This window comes from Nycticebus coucang, chromosome 3, assembly GCF_027406575.1.
Source record: "Nycticebus coucang isolate mNycCou1 chromosome 3, mNycCou1.pri, whole genome shotgun sequence".
NCBI classification, from domain to species: Eukaryota; Metazoa; Chordata; class Mammalia; order Primates; family Lorisidae; genus Nycticebus; species Nycticebus coucang.
The window spans coordinates 79,639,920-79,663,644 of NC_069782.1; the positions used below are offsets into that span (position 1 = coordinate 79,639,920).

The 23,725-nt window shown below is 44.6% G+C and overlaps 2 protein-coding genes across 2 annotated transcripts in view; both read left to right on the forward strand.

Annotated features, from left to right (window-relative positions):
* Positions 1–16,083, forward strand: part of ANTXRL (ANTXR like) — a 60,342-nt gene extending 44,259 nt beyond the window's left edge. The window contains exons 16-17 of the mRNA XM_053583488.1: positions 423–503; positions 15,579–16,083. Coding sequence (XP_053439463.1) covers positions 423–503; positions 15,579–15,785 — 288 coding nt within the window. The 3' untranslated portion in view covers positions 15,786–16,083. The remainder of the gene's footprint in view (positions 1–422; positions 504–15,578) is intronic.
* A 4,838-nt stretch (positions 16,084–20,921) lies between these two features.
* LOC128581041 (sialomucin core protein 24-like) lies at positions 20,922–23,322 on the forward strand. Its single transcript, XM_053583489.1, has 2 exons — positions 20,922–20,987; positions 22,833–23,322. Exons 1-2 carry the CDS (start codon positions 20,922–20,924, stop codon positions 23,118–23,120), a joined length of 354 nt encoding a protein of 117 aa, XP_053439464.1. The 3' UTR covers positions 23,121–23,322.
* The last annotated feature ends 403 nt before the right edge of the window (positions 23,323–23,725 follow it).

Sequence of the window (23,725 nt, forward strand, 5' to 3'; positions counted from 1 at the left end):
CAGACTGCAGAGCCCTGGGGCCCTGGTGCTGCCCATGGCTGCTGGGCCTCTTTCTGGCCTGTACTCTGCCTTCCTCTTCTCTCTGCCCTGGTAGGGCACAGCCTCTCACCTACTCTCCCCTCATACTGCCCCTAACACAGACCTCCTTCCTTACCCTGAGCTACTGTTCTCCTAAGTCTGCCCCTCATTTCCCCTCCTCCCACATCAAAAATACTGTTCTTTTTTTTAGATTCCAAACTCTCTTTAGCACTCAATGACTACCCCTTTAGCAAGCCAGGCTCCCAAGACCCCTCCCCAGGGGAGCCTGGAACTTTGTCTCAGTGTGCTCCTGGGGACAGAGCTGTGGGGGGCAGGGGCATCTTGACATGTCTGGAGGCAGCATCCAGGCCAGATGGCTTCCTCATGGCCACATTACTTTACAGGACAATTTGCATCACTTGTGCAACCTTGTTCGGCCAAACTGCAGCAAATTGCCATTCGTGTGTTATCCACGCAAGGTCAAGGTGAGCTGGGCACAGGGCCCCTCCCAAAGGGCAGAAGGCCATGCTGTTTGCCCTTGAGAGTGTTCCCCTGGGATTGTGGCTGAGAGAGCTATGTCAGGGCACCTGCAATGCAGGAATGCCCTGGACAGAGGGAACTGGTACTCATGGGTCTCCAGACCATTTCTGGACAAGGCACCCTGTATTTCCTCTGCTGGTCCCTGGGTGCCAGGAGTGCTGGTGTGTGTGGTTGACAATGTGTTCTGGACAACACTGACTGGTTCTACAAAGAGATAGAGTCCCTCCTTGTGTCATCACCTTGGGACCATAGGGAGAATCCAATTTGTTGCTTTTGTTCTCCTTGTAACTTAATGTTAATGAGGACTGATATTGATGGAATCCCCCTGTGGGCCAGTTGCTAACCTAAGACTCTTGCATGCTGTCACTGCATTAGTCCTCTCAGTGACTATATGAATAGGTGTGACTGTTTATTTCCCAGTTTACTGAGGGGAACTGAAGCACAGAGAGGATGAGTGACATGTCCCGGATCTGAAAGTCTAGGAGATATAAAGCTGGACATGACTCAGGGCTTGGCTCCCATCCTTCTGGCTGCCTTGTCCCCCTGTGGATCCATACACCTGGACCTCCTGGCCTCATGGTGGTTGCCCAAATCACCCAATAACAAGCCCCAGAGGGCTTCCCCGCTCAGATTTTGGGCCCACCAAGAGTCCTGCTGCCTGCCCTGGCTGAAACTCATCTGCCAAGCTTCTCTCAGTCCAGTCCTTTGCCTCGACTGGGTCTGGAAGACGATCTGGTTCCCAGAGTTTGTAGCAACTCATGCACTGACCACATTTCCTAAATCAGGTGCAAATGGACTCTCAGTGGCCAGATGGGTAGGCACAAAGAAGACCTGTTCAGGCTGAAAGCCTCTGGAGCACTGCTGATAAGAAATAGGATGGGAGCCACTGAGGCATGGCTGGTGTTGGGGGAATGCAGGGCTCCCCAAACAGCAGGGCTCTGGCTCTGTCCATCTTACTAGGGTCTCAGTGCTGGCCATGCTTGAATGGAATCCCATTCTCTATCTGGTTTCTTGTGGGGCCTCTCCACATTGCCACAGCCCAAGTACAGTCACAGAGCACTAGCCCAGGCCTCACCACCAAACAGACCACACACCCTGCCAGAAAAGTCCACTCAGAGCAGGAGGGACCAAGCAAGATGAAGAGCTGTGAAAATGGGCACCTCTCATTTCAAGTGAAGGGAAGGCAAAATGAGAAGGAGGAGAAGGAAGAGAAGCCAGAGTTGGCCTCACTGCCCAGCACAAGAGGGCAGTGATCAAGCAACTCTGAAATGTGCCATTCCTGAGGGCAGCTTTTGTAAGGTAAGGTTTAGGGGAGAGTAGAAGAGTAATTGCCTTATGGAGGGCATTTACCAGGGCTCTTCCAGGCCCTTGCCACTGCCATAGCATGAAGGCCACCTGTAGTTCTGTCAGCAGGGGTGACCATCTCTGTTTTACTGATGGCAAAAGAGAGGCCCAGAGAGGTCCAGGAAATAACTCAAGGCCACCCTGAGAGTAAGTGGCAGCATCCAGGGCTATTCGAAATCAACTCTTGCTTATTTCTGAACCCAGGGAGGCCCACAACTGTGTGTTGTAGACCTCAGCTCCCTTCTAGCTACTCTTTTTCCATCTAATTTGACCTTGTTCCTCCCAGTTGTCGACCTGAAAACCTTACTGAGTGTTTCATAAGATGTCTGTTGGGTACCTAAATACTCATATTGCGGGTCAGGAGTTCCAGGTCTCTCCCCTCTAAGCCTTCAGTGCATGGGTTCTAGAGTCTTAAGATGAACCATACACTAAAGAGGATGGGTGTCTGCAGGGCACAGGGCCAGACTGCAACCCCATTTCTGGGTGTGGGGCACCAGACACCAGCCCAAGCTTCTTGGCAAGCTCAGCTAACAAGTTAAATAATGTACCTACAGCATCAGACCACTTGGCTCCAGGTCCTTACCATGTACATGGCTGCCTCATTTTAGCGAAGGTAAGGGGGTCACTACTCTGCATTTTTAACTGTGGAGACTGAGGTTTTGACATTTAATGAAGAGCTCAACACAGCAGGTTGTTGAGTGATAAAGCGTGGCCATGAACTGACCCCAAGGGAGGCATATATCTGAGTCTAGGCTCCATCCCCCATGTTATGCTGTTAGGGTGATCTATGGAGACATCTAAAAAGTGCATCTTTTGACAATGCAAAGCGTTATACAGCAGGTCCTCAAATAACATTACTTTATTCAATGTTGTTTCCTTCTGTTGACAAAAAAAAAAAAAGTGTATTTCCAGCCAGGGCCACCACCCACCAGTTCACCTCCTACATCCCAAAGCTCAGACTGGGACCGTGTAGTTCTGGCATGTCCACATGGTCTCAGTCTGAGCCTTGGAATGTAGGAGGTGAACAGGCATGTCTGTGTGGTCCTTGTCTGAGCTTTGGGATGCAGGAGGTGAACCGGAATGTCTACATGATCCCAGTCTGAGTGAGGGTGATGTGTGTGTGAGTACTCCCTGCAGCAGGATGACACCTATCCAGCCCTTGAACTCTGAGCTGCCAGGATGGGTTCCAGCCACCTGAGACCCTGAATGGGAATAATTGGATAAATAATCAACTTACTTGTTTTTATTAATATAATTTTTTTAATTGTTGGGGATTCATTAACAGTACAATAAACCAGGTTACACTGATTGCATTTGTCAGGTAAAGTCCCTATTGCAATTGTGTCTTGCCCCCAAAAGGTGTGGCACACACCAAGGCCCCACCCCCTCCCTCCTTCTCTCTCTCTGCTCTTTCTTTCCCCACCCCTCCATCCTTCTTTCTCTCTCTGCTCTCCTCTTCCCCCACCCCCACCATGACCTAATTGTCATTAATTGTCCTCATATCAAAATTGAGTACATAGGATTCATGCTTCTCCATTCTTGTGATGCTTAACTAAAAATAATGTCTTCACTTCCATCCAGGTTAATACAAAGGATGTGAAGTCTCCATTTTCTTTAATGGCTGAATAGTATTCCATGGTATACATATACCACAGCTTGTTAATCCATTCCTGGGTTGTTTCCACCTTTTGGCGATTGAAATCTGAGCTGCAATAAACAGTCTAGTGCAAGTGTCCTTATGATAATAGGATTTTTTTTCCTTCTGGGTAGATACCCAGTAATGGGATTGCAGGATCAAATGGGAGGTCTAGCTTGAGTGCTTTGAGGTTTCTCCATACTTCCTTCCAAAAAGGTTGTGCTAGTTTCCAGTCCCACCAACAGTGTAAAAGTGTTCCCTTCTCTCCACATCCATACCAGCATCTGCAGTTTTGAGATTTTTTTTTTTTATTGTTGGGGATTCATTGAGGGTACAATAAGCCAGGTTACACTGATTGCAATTGTTAGGTAAAGTCCCTCTTGCAATCATGTCTTGCCCCCATAAAGTGTAACACACACCAAGGCCCCACCCCCCTCCCTCCATCCCTCTTTCTGCTTTTCCTCCCCCCTCCCCATAAAGTTTTGAGATTTTGTGATGTGGGCCATTCTCACTGGGGTTAGATGGTATCTCAGGGTTGTTTTGATTTGCATTTCTCTAATATATAGGGATTATGAACATTTTTTCATATGTTTGATAGCCATTCGTCTGTCTTCTTTAGAGAAAGTTCTATTCATGTCTCTTGCGCATTGATATATGGGATTGTTGGCTTTTTTGATGTGGATTAATTTGAGTTCTCTATAGATCCTAATTATCAAGCTTTTGTCTGATTGAAAATATGCAAATATCCTTTCCCATTGTGTAGGTTGTCTATTTGCTTTGGTTGTTGTCTCCTTAGCTGTACAGAAGCTTTTCAGTTTAATGAAGTCCCATTTGTTTATTTTTGTTGTTGCAATTGCCATGGCAGTCTTCTTCATGAAGTCTTTCCCCAGGCCAATATCTTCCAGTGTTTTTCCTATGCTTTCTTGGAGGATTTTCATTGTTTCATGCCTTAAATTTAAGTTCTTTATCCATCTTGAATCAATTTTTGTGAGTGGGGAAAGGTGAGGGTCCAGTTTCAGTCTTTTCCATGTGGATATCCAGTTTTCCCAACACCATTTATTGAATAGGGAGTCTTTCCCCCAAGGTATGTTCTTGTTTGGTTTATCAAAGATTAGGTGGTTGTAAGATGTTAGTTTCATTTCCTAGTTGTCTATTCGATTCCAAGTGTCTATGTCTCTATTTTTGTGCCAGTACCATGCTGTCTTGACCACTATGGCTTTGTAGTACAGACTAAAATCTGGTATGCTGATGCCCCCAGCTTTATTTTTATTACTAAGAACTGCCTTAGCTATACGGATTTTTTTCTGGTTCCATACAAAACGCAGAATTGTTTTTTCCACATCTTGAAAGTACAATGTTGATATTTTAATAGGAATGGCATTGAACAGGTAGATTGCTTTGGGAAGTATAGACATTTTAATAATGTTGATTCTTCCCATCCATGAGCATGGTATGTTCTTCCATTTGTTAATATTCTCTGCTATTTCCTTTCTGAAGATTTCATAATTTTCTTTTAGAGGTCCTTCGCCTGCTTTGTTAGATATATTCCTAGGCATTTCATTTTCTTTGAAACTATGGTGAAGGGAGTTGTGTCCTTAATTAGCTTCTCATCTTGACTGCGCTTGGCATATACAAAGGCTACTGACTTGTGGACATTGATTTTATATCCTGAAACATTACTGTATTTTTTGATGACTTCCAGGAGTCTTGTGGTTGAGCCTTTGGGATTTTCTAAGTATAAGATCATGTCATCAGCAAAGAGGGAGAGTTTGACCTCCTCTGCTCCCATTTGGATGCCCTTTATTTCCTTGTCTTGCCTAATTGTATTGGCTAGAACTTCCAGCACTATGTTGAATAGTAAAGGTGACAGGGGACAACCTTGTCTGGTTCCGGTTCTAAGAGGAAAAGCTTTCAGTTTTACTCCATTCAGTAAAATACTAGCTGTGGGTTTGTCAGAGATAGCTTCTATCAGTTTCAGAAATGTGCCACCTATGCCTATATTCTTCAGTGTTCTAATTAGAAAAGGATGCTGGATTTTCTGCATCTGTTGAGAGGATCATATGGTCTTTATTTTTGCCTCTGTTAATATGGTGGATAATGTTTATGGACTTGCATATGTTAAACCAGCCTTGCATCCCTGGGATGAAACCTACTTGATCATGATGTATGACTTTTTTGATGATAAGCTGTAATCTATTGGCTAAGATTTTGTTGAGAATTTTTGCATCTATATTCATGAGTGAGATTGGTCTGAAATTCTCCTTTTCGTTTGCATCTTTTCCCGGTTTTGGTATCAGGGTGATGTTTGCTTCATAGAATGTGTTGGGGAAGATTCCTTCTTCCTTGATTTTTTGGAATAATTTCTGCAATACAGGAATAAGCTCTTCCTTGAAGGTTTGATAGAATTCTGGAGTGAAGCCATCTGGACCAGGGCATTTTTTGGTTGAAAGTTTTTTATTGTTTCTTTGATCTCAGTGCTTGAAATTGGTCTGTTCAGGAGCTCTATTTCTTCCTGGCTCAGTCTAGGGAAATGGTGTGATTCCAAATACTGATCTATTTCCTTCACATTGTCAAATTTCTGGGCATAGAGTTTCTGGTAGTATTCAGAGATGATCTCTTGTATCTCTGTGGGATCAGTTGTTATTTCCCCTTTATCGTTTCTGATTGAGGTTACTAGAGATTTTACTTTTCTATTTCTAATTAGTCTGGCCAATGGTTTATCTATTTTATTTATTTTTTCAAAAAACCAACTCCTTGTTTCATTAATTTTCTGAATGATTCTTTTGTTTTCAATTTCATTGATCTCTGATTTGATTTTGGATATTTCTTTTCTTCTACTGGGTTTAAGTTTAGATTGTTCTTCCTTTTCCAATTCCATAAGATGACTTGTGAGTTCGTTGATGCACTCTCTTTCTGTTTTTCGAATGTAGGCATCTAAAGCGATAAATTTTCCTCTCAAAACTGCTTTTGCAGTATCCCACAGGTTTTGGTAGCTTGTGTCTTCACTGTTGTTATGCTCAAGGAAGTTAATGATTTTCTGTTTTATTTCTTCCTGCACCCATCTGTCATTCAACAGAAGGTTGTTTAATTTACATGCCTTTGTGTGGGGTTGAAGGTTTTTGTTAGAGTTGAGTTCCACCTTTAGTGCCTTATGGTCTGAGAAGATACAAGGTAAAATTTCAATTCTTTGGATTCTGTTGAGGTTTGTTTTGTGTCCTAGGATATGATCAATTTTGGAGAATGTTCCATGAGGTGATGAGAAAAATGTGTATTCTTTATCTTTGGGATGGAGTGTTCTATATGCGTCTATCAAGCACAGTTGTTCTAGGGTCTCATTTAAATCTCTTATATTTTTTCTTTAATTTCTGTTTAGAGGATCTGTCCAGCTCTGTAAAAGGAGTGTTAAAGTCCCCTGTTATTATGGTATTATCAGATATCATATTGCTCAGACTGAGTAAGGTCTGTTTCAAGAATCTGGGAGCATTTAAATTGGGTGCATAAATATTTAGAATTGAAATGTCTTCTTGTTGTATTTTTCCCTTGACCAATATAAAGTGACCATCTTTGTCTTTTTTGACTTTAGTTGCTTTAAATCCACATGAATCTGAAAATAAGATTGCAACTCCTCTTTTCTTTTGAATTCCATTTGCCTGATAAATTGTCTTCCAACCCTTGACTTGGAGTTTTAATTTGTCTTTTGAAGCCAGGTGTGTTTCCTGCAGATAGCAGATGGATGGCTTGTGTTTTTTAATCCAGTCAGCCAATGTATGTCTCTTCAGTGGGGATTTCAAGCCATTAACATTTATTGAGATAATTGATAAGTGTGGTAGTATTCTATTCATCTTATTTTGTGAGAGTCCATTGCTTAGTTTTATCCTTTGCATCAGTGTGGAGGTTAGGTTCTGTCCTTTAATTTCTGAGTTCTTACTTTGCTGCTGATCCATTGTGATAGTGTGTAGAACAGGTTGAAGTATTTCCTGTAGAGCTGGTCTTTTGGGGGTGAATTTCCTCAATGTTTGTATATCAGTAAATGATTTGATTTCTCTGTCAATTTTAAAGCTTAGCTTAGGGTACAAAATTCTGGGCTGGAAATTGTTCTGTTTAAGTAGATTAAAGGTAGATGACCATTGTCTTCTTGCTTGGAAAGTTTCATTAGAGAAGTCTATAGTCACTCTGATGGATTTGCACCTGTAGGTCAACTGGCACTTACTCCTGGCAGCTTGAATAATCTTTTCTTTTGTCTTGACTTTGGACAGGTTCATCATGATGTGTCTTGGAGAAGCTCGATTAGAGTTGAGGTGATCTGGGGTCTGCTATCCCTCTGAAAGCAGTGTGTCAGAATCTTTGGTGATATTTGGGAAATTTTCTTTTATAATATTCTCTAGTATGGCTTCCATTCCTCTGGGGCATTCTTCTTCCCCTTCTGGGATTCCTATAACTCGTATGCTGGAACACTTCATAATGTCCCATAATTCTGTCAGTAAACATTGCGCTTTCTCTCTCTTCTTTTCTGCCTCTTTAACTATCTGAGTTATCTCAAGAACTTTGTCTTCTACCTCTGAAATTCTTTCTTCTGCATGGTCTAACCTGTTGCTGATACTTTCTATTGCATCTTTAAGTTCCCTAATTGACTGCTTCAGTTCCTTCAGCTCTACTATATCCTTTCTATATTCTTCATATCATTCATCTCTTATTTGATTCTGTTTTTGGATTTTCCACTTTATTAGCTGTTTCCTTCATTGTTTCCATCATTTCCTTCATTGTTTTCATCATATGTATTCTAAATTCCCTTTCTGTCATTCCTAACATTTCTTTATAGGTAGAATCCTCTGCATTAGCTACCTCATGGTCCCTTGGAGGGGTTCCTCTGGACTGGTTCTTCATGTTGCCAGGAGTTCTCTGCTGATTCTTCCTCATGAGTGATTTCTTTTATCTGTTTCCTTGCCCTAATTTTCCTTTTACTTCCTCTTGCTCTTTAAGTTCCCATGCTTGTGGACTAAGGTTTCAATGAGTCCTTTTGGTACAGAACCAGAAGGATGAGAAGGTTGAAGAGCAAAAAAAAGAAAAGAAAAAAGAGAAAGGAGAGGATGTGGCTAAAAGGGAATATTGGCAAAAAGAAGAGAGGCACAGAAAGAGGGAGACAGAGCAATATAGGTGTACTGTAGGGTACTTTGACACAACCTTAAAAAAAAAAACCCAACCTCTGGAGGTGCTAGGTTGGGTGGTTCCCTTGAGGTCAGCAGCTCTTTGCTAGCCTGATCGGACACAGTACCCCACCTCCACCAAGTAGAGAGGAAAGACAAAAATGCTATAAATCAAACCAAAACAAGCAAACAGAAAACTTTACAGGATAAAATTGGGTGAAAAACCAAATAATACGGTAGAAACACTAGCAAAAATGATGTTCTAATTATTGAAAAAGGCAACAATGGGAAATTATATTTAAACTAGAAAAATGGAGAAAGAAAAGAAAAGAAAAATCTGTAGGGAAAAGGTTGAAATTAAAAAATAAAACAACAATAACAATAGCAACAAAAAATAAAAACAAACAAAGAAACAAAAAAAAAGCAGTATATATATATCTTGTTGAATATTGTCTGGGCAACAGGTGATTTTCTGGGTATGAGATGTTAATCACAATGCTGATTTAACTGGAGGCCTCTGCTCATTCTCAAACCCCCCAGGGTGGAGAACCTAAATCTCTCTTCAGCCCTCTTAAAAGGCACTTTAAACTTCTAAACTTGACTAAGAAGTAGCTTTCCCAGGAAAGTGCTTGTCCCTGGGATCACTGCTGAAGTGTCTGTCCACTTATCCAGTGTGCCAAAACTGGTCTCACTCTGCCCCTGAGGGTAAGGCTGTAAGGCGGCTCAGTCCCTGCCTTTAGGCTGCTCAGTCACGAGATTACTAGCTCCCACCCGATCCTTCCTCTGCAACCCTGAGGGCAGAGCTTGCCTGGGCTCACAATGGCTCTCTGTGACCCATAGCCAAACACTATTAGCTCCGTCCAGCTCAGCGGCTCAGTGTGGGGCCCTAGACAACACCCAAAATTCTCCGCAGTCCTGCCCAATCTCTCCCCAAGGCAGTTCAATTGAGTGCCAAGTCCAAAAACACCCAAACGGCTCACAGGTAAGGCCTATCCAGTTTGCAGTCTCACTGCTGCTGCACTTACAGCTGCTGGCCAGATTAGACCAATCGAACACACACAACCACTTGCCAGTTTTCTACTGCTTTTGTCCTCCTCTTGGGGTCCAGAAGTCTCTGGCTGACTCTGTGTCCTCAAAGGGATGATTATAGGCAAATCCCACTGGCCAGAGATGCCTGCAGTCTTGTCTCCCCAGACTCACGGTGTCCAGTTGCAAGGAAGCTATTACTCAGCCACCATCTTGCTCTCACTCTTTATTAATATTTCTTAAATGTCTGATGGCTCACATATACTTCAGTTTTTAATATTAGAAGCATTTTGGTCTTTATGTAGCAGTTAAGTGATGTCTTTGTGACCAGAGATGTGCTATGGTAATTTGAGTCTTGTTTAATCAATTAGCCTTTAGGAAAATTAGTTTCCTTATACATCAGTGCACTTAAAGTTGCAGTTTCCAAAAACCTATAGGCATCTTTTAGTGAGGTTTTGCTGTACATGCAACACATTTGTGGCTCTTAATATCCTGATATTGGTGCTGTGTCACTTGCAGACTTCTTTCTAAATTTGAACTCATGCATGTTTGCTGGGAAACAGTTGTTCTGGGTAACAGTGGAGTTTGATACAGGATGGGCCTCAGGATGTCTTCACAACCAAGGAGCTCTAGAGTTTTTCTGAGCCTACCCACAGGTGGAGTTCAACTAAGGGGCAGATGCAGTAGAGCTGGGCTGCGGTGTGGCCCCCAACTGTCCAGGAGCTAACTTTTAGCCAGTGCTCTTTGGAAAAGTCTCAGATCCTAACTTTGGTATTGTGATGGCAGCTGTCTCTCTCTAGACCTCTCAGGACCCTCTCTGCCATGACATACACATACACGTCCCCATAACATCATGAGGAAACCCAGAAATAGAGGCAAAACTCCAATGCAATAGCAATTAAGGCTTTTGAGCAATGGTATGCCAGTTACTTCAGGAAGGTTTCCTTCACTGAGGAGGAGTTGAGCTGATGTGAGAAGTGGTTGCTGGCTTAGATCTCTGCAATAGGTAGAAAGGCAGCAAGGAAGGAAGACCCCCTCTGCCTCCAGTTGACCTCCCTTACCCACTTACACTTACCCCACTGACTCAGAGTCTGCAGCCACCCAGAGGTCTCCTCTACTGTTGGGCACACTTAGTCTCTCCCCATCAGCACAAGTGCAGATCCACCTTTCAGAGTTCCCTACAGCTCCACGGGATGGCCTGGGGCAGAGGAAGCCTCTGCATTAGTGCTCTAGGGCCTACTGTGGATGAAATGAAAGGGAACTCACAGCAGCAGGTAAACACCGAGTCTGGAATGATTGTTCATGTTCGGCAGTAACATAAGTAGAAACACAGGAACTAGAAATAAACATAAAAGATTCTATTCTCTTCACAATATCAACAACAACAACAAAAATACACATGTCTAAGTGTAACAGAAACATGCTGACCTATGATGACTATAAATTACAAAACTTTCCTTGTTGGTATAACAGAAGATTGGAAAATAGAAAAACCTAGACCACAATGTCAGCTTTTCCCAGAGGAATTTGTGAGCTTAATGCTATCTTGGTGAAAAGCCCAATGAAATATATTTAGGGATTTTGATCAAAATGATTCAAAACTGGACCCACACTTTTCACCACTTACAAAAATGGACTCATGATGGATAAAACATTTAAATCCAAGACATGAAACAATAAAAAAAGAAATCCTACAAGAAAAATTGGGAAAAATTCTTGAGGATAGCATGGGGAAAGAGTTTATGAAGTAGACTCCATTGACAATTACAAGAACAAGAAAAATAAATAAATGGGACCTGATTAAGCTAAAAACCTTCTGCACAGACAAGTACACAATTAAAGCAAACAGACAACCTTCAGCATGGGAAAAGATATTTGCATATTACAACCTGGCAAGGGGTTGATAACTATAATTTACAGAGAACTCAATTTAACTGTAAAAAAGCAAATAATATCATCTATCACTGGACAAGAGACATGAACAGAACCCTCTCTGAAGAAGACAGACAAATGGCCAATAAACAAAAAAAAGCTCATCACTGGGGGCCATGCCTATGGCTCAAAGGAGTAGGGTGCCGGCCCCATATGCCGGAGGTGGGGGGTTCAAACCCAGCCCCAGCCAAAAACTGTGAAAAAAAAATGCTCATCATCCCTAATCATCAGAAAAATGCAAATCAAAACCACCTTGAAATAGTGCCTAATCCCAGTGAGAATAGACTACATCACAAAGTCCTAAAGCTGCAGATGCTGGGATGGATGTGGAGAGAAGGGAACACTTTTACACTGTTGGTGGGCAAACTAATGTAGCCTCTTTGGAAAGAAGTATGGAGAATCCTCAAAGAATTCAATATAGACCTCCATTTGGTCTCACAATCCCATAACTAGGCATCTATCTAGAAGAAAAAAAATCATTTTATCATAAGGACATTTGCACTAGATTGTTTATCACAGCTCAATTTACAATTGCCAACATGTGGAATCAACCCAAGTGCCTATCAACTCAGGAATGGATTAATAAACTATATGTACACCATGGAATACTATTCAGCCATAAAAAAGATGGAGACTTTACATCTTTTGTATTAATCTGGATAAAATTGGAGAACATTCTCTAGTAAAGTATTACAAGAACAGAAAAGCAAGTATCCAATGTATTCAATACTAATAAGAAGCCAGTAGATGATCTAATACCCGCCCACGCAAGAGAAAAACTCAATTTAATTCAAGTTCAAGGAAGGGGGGAAGAGGGAGAGGGATTGGTATACTCTCACCTAATGGGCACACCTCCTGGGTACGGGAGCACAACCACAACAGGGGCCTCACCTAACTAATGCGAATGTTGTAACTTAATGATTTGTACCCTCACATTAATCTGAAATTTTAAAAAATGATTCTGAAGTTTACCTGAATAAACAGTTAAGAGTAGTTAAAGAATTTTTGAAAAAGAACAACAGTGAGAGAATATTTGCCTTATAGTAAGCGCCAGCATTTAAAATAACAGCCCCAGGGCAGCGCCTGTGGCTCAAAGGAGTAGGGCGCCAGCCCCATATGCCGGAGGTGGCAGGTTCAAACCCAGCCCCAGCCAAAAACTGCAAAACAATACATAAATAAATAAAATAATGGCCTCGAATCAACCCAACACTACCTAGAATAAGTAGGTTATATAATTGAGGCAGTACCCCACAGTGGTGACCCCACATATACATGCATGTGTGCTCAGGTGCACTTACATATATTTAATGATTAACATAGGTTAAAAGAAAAACTTTAGAAAAATTTAACAGAGCTTAACTAAGGAAGAAAAAGCAAAATATGATTTGAGTGGTCCCTAGAATCTCTGGGACTGCCACATGGTTGGGTAAGATTTCTGGACAGGAAAAGGAAAGTGAATACAGAAGCAGCTGGATTGGGCATAGCCTGGTCTTCGCCTTTTTCAAGTTGGTTTGAACAGCTGGCTGTGTGCGACTGGCCAAAGTTTGGCTACTGTGATTGACTGAGACGCTGACTTGTTACAGAAGCACAGTCCTAAACCAGGTTTTCAGTTTATTTGTGTAATAAGTTAGGTTGTGGTTCACAGGTGAGAACTCAAGTGTATGAGTTCAGAGGTTTTCTGAAGCCCAATTTTAGTTTGATTTAACAATTTCATTCTTTTGATGAGCCTCTCAATTTTGAGAGATTGACCAGAACTTGAGGTGTTGATTCCATTCTCTGTCACCATCATAAATGAGTTCTTTGGTCTCAGTATGGAATTCACAAGTCACAGTGTCACACCAGTTGAGTACTGTTCTTGCCGGCCTAGTCAAAGTGAGACTGTTCAGCACTTGATGGTTGGCTGCGCACAAACATTTAAACCTTGAGAGGATACAGCACAGCAGGATAATGTGAAGATCACCAAGAGGCTTGTATCAAAAGACCAAAGTGTCCTCCTTAACAAGATTTTGTATGATAACAAGTCAAAGTGCAGGCAATATAGAAGCTCAACAATACTTGAGTCTACCTGACCATAGTCCTTGTTCAGGATTCGATCAAGATTAAGGACCACGATTTGTTATAAAATGGCCTGATTTTACTGTTAACTTGGTGGCACACGTCATAATAACCTGGAGAAGAAAGAGAAAGACTAGAAGACCTTGGAAAAGCCAAACTTGTTCACCATTTAGGATGTTTGCAAACCAACTGTTGGTTGCTCCTGTAAACATATTGTGTTTCTTGAGAGATTTCCTTAATGTATTTGGTGGCAGTGTCTCAGGAAACAGCAGCATCAGCACCTTTTAAATTAAGCTTTCTGTGACTGGGTGTGGTAGGTGGCTCCACCTTTAATCCTAGCACTCTGGGAAGCCAAGGCAGGGGAATTGCTGAGCTCAGGAGTGGAGACCGGCCTGAGCAAGAGTAAGACCCTATTTCTACTAAAAATAGAAAACTAGCTGAGCATAGTGATGGGGCACTTCTAGGCCCAGTTACTCAGGAGGCTGAGACAAGAAGATTGCTCAAGACCAAGAGTTTGAGGTTGCTGTGAGCCACAGCCCCCTACCCAGGGCAACAACAGCAGCAACAACAACAAAATTAAGTTTCTGTAGGAACAAAGTAAAGGGAGAGCTAGATACATACAAAATATAAGACTTCAACTTGAGCAAAAAGAGATCTAAATTTGCATCTTCATTAAGTGCTTTGTTTGAACAAAGTATACTATTATCCATCCACCTTTTGGAGAGTGGATTCTACCATCTGAGCCCCCCAGTAGGTCTAATTGGCTATAAACCTGAGATTTTCCCCAATTTTGGGATTAGCTTTAAATTCTATACAACCAGAACCACACTACCATCAAGAGAAAACTCCCCAGGAGCCCCACAGGAATGTTTCCTCAGTGGACACCAGTTTATCATCATCTGTTTCAAGGTTGGTGCTAATTTCGGTTATTGACCATTTTGGCTCCTGATCATAGGACCTATTGTGGGCACTTTCAGGGGAAGCTATTCCAAAGGCAGGACAGAGCCAGCCCAGATAGCATGATCTGTACCAATAAGGAGACAGAAGAGAATAAGCAGATTCCCCACTATGTACAGGCCCTCTGGGGTTGGGAGAAGGGGCCACCTCCTTGTAAGCAGGATCAGTTAAATTTCTTTGCCACAATCTGCATAGCTCCTGAATAGAATCCAGTTGGAAATTTACTCTTTTGTGGTCCCCTTACAACAGGTAAGGGTGTATAACCATATGTAGTAAAAATAGCCCTGCTGGGTGCAGCCCACAGGGCAGGGTGGGAAGGGGGCCCCCCAGAGCCACCCTACTGAGGCCTGGACTGTGACCTGCATAATCCAATGATGTGTCCTGCCTCTGGGGACAACCAGCTCATAGTCGGGAGGGGGGTTGGTGGGTGGTGGGTGTGGCTGAGCCTGTTCTGAGCTCTGAGGAGAGCGGAAAGGGCTTGAGTGGAGAAGGTGTTCAGTAGGCCCTGGGACCAGGTAAACCCTGACTCTAAGGCCTAGGAAGGGTCTTCTCTGCTGGTCATGCTCTCCTCTGTCCCTTCAGCCTGAGTGCCCATCTTCCTTGCCTCTCTGGGCATCTCTGTGACCAGCCTGAGGCTAGTCTGCTTTGAGCCTTCCTCAGACCCTCTCTGGCATGGTTGGGAGGAATGATCAGAACCTGAAAGGATGATGCCATGTCCACAAGGTGGTGGCCCCTTCTCCTCCTCTCATTGCCCATGCAGCCTGGAGCATGGGCAGCACTGCTGGGAGGGCCGGTTGTACTCATTTCTACAGCCTCCACTGTGGACATTTCACAGATGGAGGGGGTCAAGGCAAAGTCCCACACCCCTGGGCATCCTCCAGCCCTCTAGCCACAGATGCTGAAGGTGTCTTCTTTCTTCCCTACAGGCACGACACCCCAGTTTAGCCCTGATGCAGCCCCGATCTGCACCCTGCAACCCAAAGATCAGCCTTCCCTCCTGCCAGGAGCGCTGCCCTACCACCTACTCGTCCAAGTGCCACCCCATCACCAGCTTGTCCAAGTGCCACCACCACCCAGTCAGGTGCCCAAGGGCTCCCTCCAGGATGTTGCCGATTCTCAGTCCATCTTCCTAGGCACCCTGAAAATCCCCTATATGCATCCCACCCCCATAGCCCAACCTCTAAGTCACCAAACACTCATGATTGACAGGCTTTTATCTGCTGAATTGGACATGTACATTAAGTCTTGGTTTCTGATCAAAGGAGTTGGAATTTGTTGCTGATCAGCCAAAGAATTTGTCCCCTGGGGAGCCTGCTCCACATGTGAGATGTATTTACACTGCACCTGCCAGGACAGCCAGCCTGGGGTCCTGTGGGTGCTGGGCACAAGCCACATAGGCTCAAACTCATGGGGCCACATTTTTCTCCGGAGAAAAGCCCAAAAGTTCTTGAAATATAAATATGATGCTACATCTCCTTCCCTAGATTTTGCAAAGAGAAACACTTAAATTTCTCATTTCTTGTACACCTTGTCCCTGGTTTCCATTTTTTGAATACCCAACTTCTGAATGTGTCCTAGAAGGAGGCAAGGCCCTTTCTGGAAATATGACTTCTCTTTCAAGATACCCCACACTGTCTCCAAGGCCAGAAGGATTTCAGGAAATCCTCTCCATGTTACTAGAGAAGGTACACCTCCTTGTAAGCCATTTACCCCATGGAAGAACCTTGGCACTGACAACGGTGAGGTCCAGCACAGTGTCCTTCCACCTGTGGGTGCACACAGTGTCTATGTGACTGCCTAGGGCACCACACGCACCACCACACCCAACTGGGAACCCCCTGAGTATGTCAAGAGGTGACCTCAGGGGAATCTGACCGAAGTTACCCAGTTGTCCCTAATCCATCTTAACAGTAAATACTTCTCCACGCACCCCCATCACTTTTAATGCATTATTTATGCTTTTCAGTAGAATTTCTGAAAGGCAAGTACAAGTTAAAAGTACAGCACCTTTGGGTTTTAAACAGTATTGATACATGAGGATGAATAGTGACCATGCTGTCACCCATGTTTGAAAAAAAAATAAAAAAGTTTTGACAAAAGGCTTGCATATGTGTGTAGGGGATTTGGGGGGAGGACTTTCCGTTAGCGTGTGAGCTGATGGACATGGGTTTTGAGAAAGATTTCTCCAAAGATTAGGATAAAAAGAAGAAAAAGTTTATTTTACTTCGTCTAGGTGGAAAAGGAACAGGTGAAAGAGGGGGAGTGTGCTGGCCTAGAAAACCAGCTATCCAGACCTTTTATTAAGCAGGTGGAGAGGGTGAAGACTTAGTGTCGTAGCTATATTAACAAGGTGCTGTGGACTCCCGCATCCACTCCTTCTGTCTTCTCAGCGGCCAGATGATAAGCAATGGCTGCCTTGCCAGTTGGAGACAGGCTTATCACAGGTAATCATGATCCTGTGGGTGCTTTGTGCTCACCCTCCACCCCACCTCCACCCCCACGGCAGCCTCCCAGCTGTATAAACAGATTCTAAGAGGCGGAGCTGGTCACCAGGTTTAGTGATCACAAAAGAAGAAAATGTGTATTTCCTTTCTGTCTTCTGTTCCTCATGAAAACAGAGCCCCACAGAGCCCTGCCTGTCTGCTGGTGGTGAGAGAGAGAGAGCAGGAGCACACATGTGCTTATTTTCCTATTATTTCTCTAGCAAGACCATTCTTTCACTTTCTCCAGATCATATGACTTGGATCTTCAAAGCATCCCAGGTTGCTGATCATTCTTGCCCCTCTTCTTTGTCCAGCACCTTCCTGTTCTGCCACAGTTTGGACCCCACACTGGGGTCCTGCCCACGGCCAGGATGGGAATCAGACCTTTCCTACCCATTCCTGGGTCTCTCCTGCTGCTGTCAGCACATCAGTCTTCCAAGCTAGTCACGAGAGGCTTTCCCAGGCTCAGGATGCCAGGCACAAGGCATTACAGAGAAATCAGCCAAGTCAAAGAAGAGGAAATTGAAGATGGTTCTAGAACCTGGGAGAGAGCAGAGTCAATCATTTGATTTTGCTCCATTTGGAGACTCATTCCCAGAGCCACCCTGGGTATTCAAGGGAACAAGTGCCCCTCCACATGTCACTTCCTGACGTTCTTCCTGGGATATGAAGCCTAGCCGAGCCAATTTTTTGTTTTGGTTTGGTTTCTATACAGTTTTTGTTTCACAAAGAATACCTGCCTGTGGTCCTATAAATACAGAGATTTAAACAAGGAACTGGATGTCCCCCCATCACTGCTAGACAGATAGATTTATGGCAAGGGCACCAAGAGCCTAGAGGGCTGCTCATCTCTGCAACGCTGAACCCCACAGGGAGAAATGCATGCATCAACGTAACGGTTTGCTTCTTATTTTATTTTTTTAGCAACTGGGTCTCACTCTGTCACCCAGGTCAGAGGGCAGTAACCTAATCATAGCTCACTGTACCCTTGAACTTCTGGGCTCAAGCCACCCTCCTGCCTCAGCTGCCAGTGTAGCTAGGAATACAAACAGGCGTGCAGCAGTGCCCATACCCAGCTAATTTTTCCTCCCTCCCCACCCCTTTTTTTTTTTGTAGAGACAGGTCTCACTATGAACTTTTGGCTTCAAGCAATCTTCCCCCTCCCTAACTGCTAGGTTTACAGGCTTGAGCCACTGCATTGGGCCCCCACACTTTTTTATTAATAGGGTTGAGAGCCTTTGTGTTTTAGCCAATAGGAACTGAAGCTAGAACCTGTCATTCTTCCACACCCCTTAAGGGGGGATCAGAGACATCAGAGGGGAGGAACCCTCCACCCTGCCACCCGGGGGGGACTCTCCTTAGACTCTCCGTGGTGAACAGTGACAGGAGGCAACAGGGAGAGGGAATTTTGGTGGTTCTCCCCACCTCAACCCCTCTCGCCCTACCTCCTCCATTCCAACTGAGCTGATCCCTCAATAAAGAGGGACAAAGGACACAGCCCTTGGTCACACCTGACTTGCAGGTGGGCTGCCTTTTACTCGACTGCTCCCTCTTGAGGGGAGCAAGATACTTTTAGAGAAAGTCTCACATAGGAGCTGCCAGAAACAGAAATATACAAGGAAATATGGTAAGAAATTCTTATTCCTTATTATACATCGGAACTTTAAGAACGCACATTTCTGCCTTGATCTTGGACTTTCCAGCCTCCAAAAGTGTGAGGAACAAATTCCTGTTGTTTATAAACTACCCAGTTTCTGATATAGTTTATAACAGCCCAGACTAAGACACAGCAGAGAACTGTGACCTAAAGTGAACCTCTCTTCCCTCGTGTGTGAACACTGAAGCTCTTGGGAGGTGATGTTCAGTATCTCTGAAACAGGGGGTTGGGATGGGAGGTAGGGAGGGCAGAGGTCAGGGGTTAGGAGATCACCTGCACATTACCAGACACCACAGTAGTGGCTGAGTGCTGACCAGGCCCGGGGACCCAGCCTCACTAAAGCCACTAGGATGGACAGTGCCATGCAGAGCAGACCCTGGATGACTCAGGGGCAGCCAAGGGAGCCTTCTGGACACAGAACTTTGGCCCAACCCTGGAGAAGGAGGAACCCTTCCAAAGTTTATGAAAAATAGTTCTAAATAGCAAGAATTCCGTTTATAAATCGTGAGTCTTCTAGATGAACTACAAACCTTACAACAATTTCACAGAAATTGGGAATATGCCCCCAGTTTGGGCTTCTATGTCCACTTCCATAGGCTAGGAAACTTCCATGGAAAGGTTTAGGAAAATCTGCCCTAAGGGTTGTCCACCGGGAGACCCCAACCTGACCCTGCTTGGGAATGTGCAGAAAAAGGGCACAAGAGGGAGGCAGAGGCAGGGCTGTGGTGACTGTGGGTCACCAGCTGGGCCTCAGTGGGGCAGATATTGAGAAGGCCACAGGAGCCCTACATGAGGTCTCTTTCAGGCTCCCCTGCTGTCTGGACTACATGGGCTTGGCTCTGCCACCCCCCAGCCCTACCTCTTTCTCCTCCCCACCCACCCCATCTCTGCCTGTCTGTGCACTTGGCTGCCCACACTGTCCCTGGCTACTCATCCTCTACTTAAACAGCCCTCAGAGGACAACTGGTTGCTCCCCAGGGCCAAATTGCTCAGGGAGTCTGATCACCCTAGTCAAGGTGTCCAAGCCTTGTCCAACCACCAAAATCATATTGATACAGGGTGGGTGGCACCCCCTGCTCGCCCTGTGGGGGAGGCCAGGGCTGGAAAGCTAAGTGCCATGGAGAGGGACGAGTGCAATAGAAGCCCGCGGGTCCCTAGTTAGTTGAGGAGAACTGTGGCACAGCCAGTGCTTCTGCCCAAACCACCTCTACTTTCCCCTTGTTTGGGGTGCAGGGCTGACAGTGTTTAGCCTGCCCTCTGGGCCACGCCCACAGCTTCTGAGCCTGGGAGTGGCTCCATGCAGGGTTGCCCATTCAGGGCTAAACAGGGCACTCCCCACCCACCTTGCTCCCCACTCCTGCCCATTTCCTAGGCCTACTAAATTTCATGTAAGTTTCCTGGGCCTGGGAAATTTCATGAAGGGAAGGCACTGACGTTTTTGCCCAAGCAGAAAAGACTGTATCCATTCATTTATCAATACATTCATTAACCTTGCCCCAATTGAAGGGACTGCATCCATTCATTTGTATATATGCCCCTAGACAAAGGACCCAGGTGGAGATTTTCCACCTTGGGTCTTTCCCTCTGCCAGGAGCTCTGGTACTTTTTCTGTATACTTTTCTGTATAATAAATCCTAAGTTACCACTGATCTTTGGTCCATGGGTTCATTCTTCGAATCCCTGAGACCAAGGACCTATGCAAGAAGGGAATTCTAGTAACAATATCATGCAAACACCTCTACTATCTGGCCCCGCCTGAGTGTGGCTGTGGGCTGAGCAGGTGCTTCCCAAGCTGTCTTCAACATGTTGAGGGGCCTGACCCCTGAAAGGTGTAAGTGGTACCCAGAGACAGACAGGGAGGGAGTGGAGAAATTTAAGTCAGGTTTATTGAAAGGAACAGCGACCGACCCACCTGGGCAGTGCAAAGGTGGCATTAGAGACCCCTTTTATATGGGACCATAGTGGATCAAATTCCACAGCTTGCCTGGCCGGCTTTGATGAGTTAGGGTCCTTTGACAGAACTTTCGGGTGGCGCTAACTACATCCTTTGTGTTCTTTGTCTTAGGAGGAGCAAGGGTGGAGGGTTCAAGTAGGGCCATGTTAGGTCCCCCCAAAGCCCCTATCTGCCAATGAGTGGCCCATTATACCCTGCCTCCTTCACCCCTGCTCCATCTGTTCCCGTGAAGCTGAACCATGTGAGCATGCAGGAGCCTCTCTGTGTCTGCCATCCCCGCTCTAACACCTGGCCCTGCCACCAGGGGCCTTCATCTGCCCTTCATCTGCCTCTAGCCTACACCCTGAAAGAACGGGGCTGGGCTTGAGCAGAGAGGACAACGATGGGCTCTGGGCTGTTAACAGCAAAGCCATTGCATTCATTAGACCAGGAGGCTTAAATAAATTGTGAGGATTTTTCTCACAGCACTGTAAACCAGAAGTCCAAGCACAGAGCGTGGACAGGGCCAGTTTTTCTTGGTCTCAGGAGGTCTTGCTTGTAGATGGCCACCTTCTAACTGTGTCCTTTCAGTTTTTCTCTGTATCTGTATCCTAATCTCTTCTTACAGCAGTCACATTGGATTGGGACCTACACTAATGACTTCATTTAAGTTAATCACCTCTTTAAAGACCCTGTCTCCAACTACAGCACAGCTACATGCTGAGATCCTGGAAGTCAGGGCTTTAATATTTGAATTTGGGGAGGACCCAATTCAGTGCCTGCCAGCCTTTATCAGTGACACTGCCATGGGCCCCTCTTCAAGTTATGGGGTCTGGGGGACTACGGGCCCTGTAGAGAAACTGCAGCAGGTTTGGGGGACAAAACGTCCACAGTCCTGCTAGACTCCATGGCACAAGCAGGTCCCCTCACCTCTGTAAAGACCACAGTGGCTGTGAGGAAGGCATGAGATTGTGCACAGACCCCAGCCTCCAGCACACAGGGAGTCCCTAGGTGGCCACTTCTGCCTGGTGGCTGCAGGCATTTGAAGCCAAGCTGGGCCAGGACCCGGTGGCTCAAGCCAGACTGGGGGATTATGAAGAGAACTTGGAGATTTGCCATCTTCGCTGATGAGCAAGGAGCCAGAAAAGACATGATATGCATTTGGGGTTCTGGGGTTGGTGGCCCTATGGAGGTTTGGGGGCTCCAAAAATATCCAGGCCAGAATGATCAGTTCATCACTTCCAGGTCAAAGGTGACCTGTCAATCTTAAACCCCAGGATGGAGTTTTGTAACCAGAAATCCTGAACCTTCCCACCTATTTCCCTGCTCCAGTAGGTGGGTGACGCACCCCAGGAAGAGGTCCTGGGCTCAGAGAGCAGGTAGCCCTGGGAGTGCTCACCAAATAGATCCAATGCTGTGAAGCAGAGGAAGGTAGGACCCAGGCCATCACAGAGAGGGGCAGGGGCTGAGTCTGCAGAGGCTGCAGCTGGGCAGGTAAGCAGCAGGCACGGGGCCAAGGGGCGTCTCCTGCCTTCTAGCTCCCCAGAGTCTTCCTGCACGGTGGCCTCAGGCACCAGGTGCTCAGAGGCCTCCTTGAGGACTGGGGCTGAGATGAGAGGGAGACAGTGTGAAAGTCAGTTGTCCCAGGAGACACATGTGTTACACCTGATTACTAGACTGATGTGAAAAATTGATCGTAAAACATCAATGTTTTCAGAGTCACAGATCAAGTTCAATGGACAGAGATTGTATTTCACTGTTTAGCTGGTTTCATATACATCTTGTGTCACTTTCCAGTTGTTGGAGTTATTTTCCCTGGACCCTGGAGATATTTCTTTAAAACATGGAGAAGGATTAGCTAGGACTTCAGGTGTGTGCCACCATACCCTGCTTTTTATTTTGTTCCCCAGTAGTTTTTAAAGGAAAAAAGATTTTAGACTATTACAAGGACTAAGAGTACAGTAATACCCTGGAATTAGCTGTGAAAGAAAATTTTCTCCTAAAAACTGTTAAGAGACATTTATCTGCCGTTGTCCTGCAAGAGGAACTATAAAAGGACCTATGAAACTTTGTTCTATCCTTAAATGCAGGGGAGGAATGAGAGAAGAGCTATAGTTCACATAATTCAACAGTTAGTGATTGTCAAGTGGTGAATGCAATAGACTTTTGTTCTGCTGAAAACACAACTCTGCCTTCTTCCTCCTCAACTTCCACAGTTCCTACATCAGGTCCAATAAATACCACTTTGATTCCAACCTCACAACCTATTCAGAAATCTACCTTTGATGCAGCCAGTTTCATTGGAGGAATTGTCCTTGTCTTGGGTGTACAGGCCATAATTTTCTTTCTGTATAAATTCTGCAAATCTAAAGAACGAAATTACCACACTCTGTAAACAGACGCTGTAAATTAACAAGGACTGGTGGTTCATTCATGTAACTCAATGAAACCAAAATACTATCTTTCAAGGTGTTCCACATGGAAGACACTATTCCAGGATCTTTAAATTTGCAGAGGATGCTTATAAGATACTTGGGAGCATTGTTGCTGAAGAAAAATCAGTTAAGTCATTTTGTTCAACAGAAATATTTAAAATATTCTGCATGAATCCTCATGGCTGTCTTATTTTAAATGGCTGCTGCTGTGGGATTACGTGTTTTTCTTGCCATGCCAAATGTAACATTCTGTAAGTGATAAAAAATGTTGTCTTGTGCAAACAGCATCATGATTCTTGGCAGTCTAAATTTAGTCATTTTAAAGCCTGAAAGCTGCATTATTTTCATCCTAACTCAAGATATAATTTAGTGAACAAAATTAGGTGTGCCAAATGAGTATCAATCAGGTGGATTTGGCTATCATTTCAAAATTGGAATAAATTTACAAATTTAGCAGTACTAAACTATATACTTAGACTAAAAGTTTGTGTTTGGTAAGTTATTTTTTTCTACATTAGAAATGTCACATAGGGGGCAGCGCCTGTGGCTCAAAGGAGTAGGGCGC

Excerpts from the sequence above, each read along its gene's own strand:
- LOC128581041 (XM_053583489.1), top strand. The coding sequence starts at position 20,922 with ATGAGTGGCCCATTATACCCTGCCTCCTTCACCCCTGCTCCATCTGTT. Across the intron at positions 20,988-22,832 it reads TTCCCGTGAAGCTGAACCAT|AGCTATAGTTCACATAATTC; the intron begins GTGAGCATGCAG and ends GAATGAGAGAAG.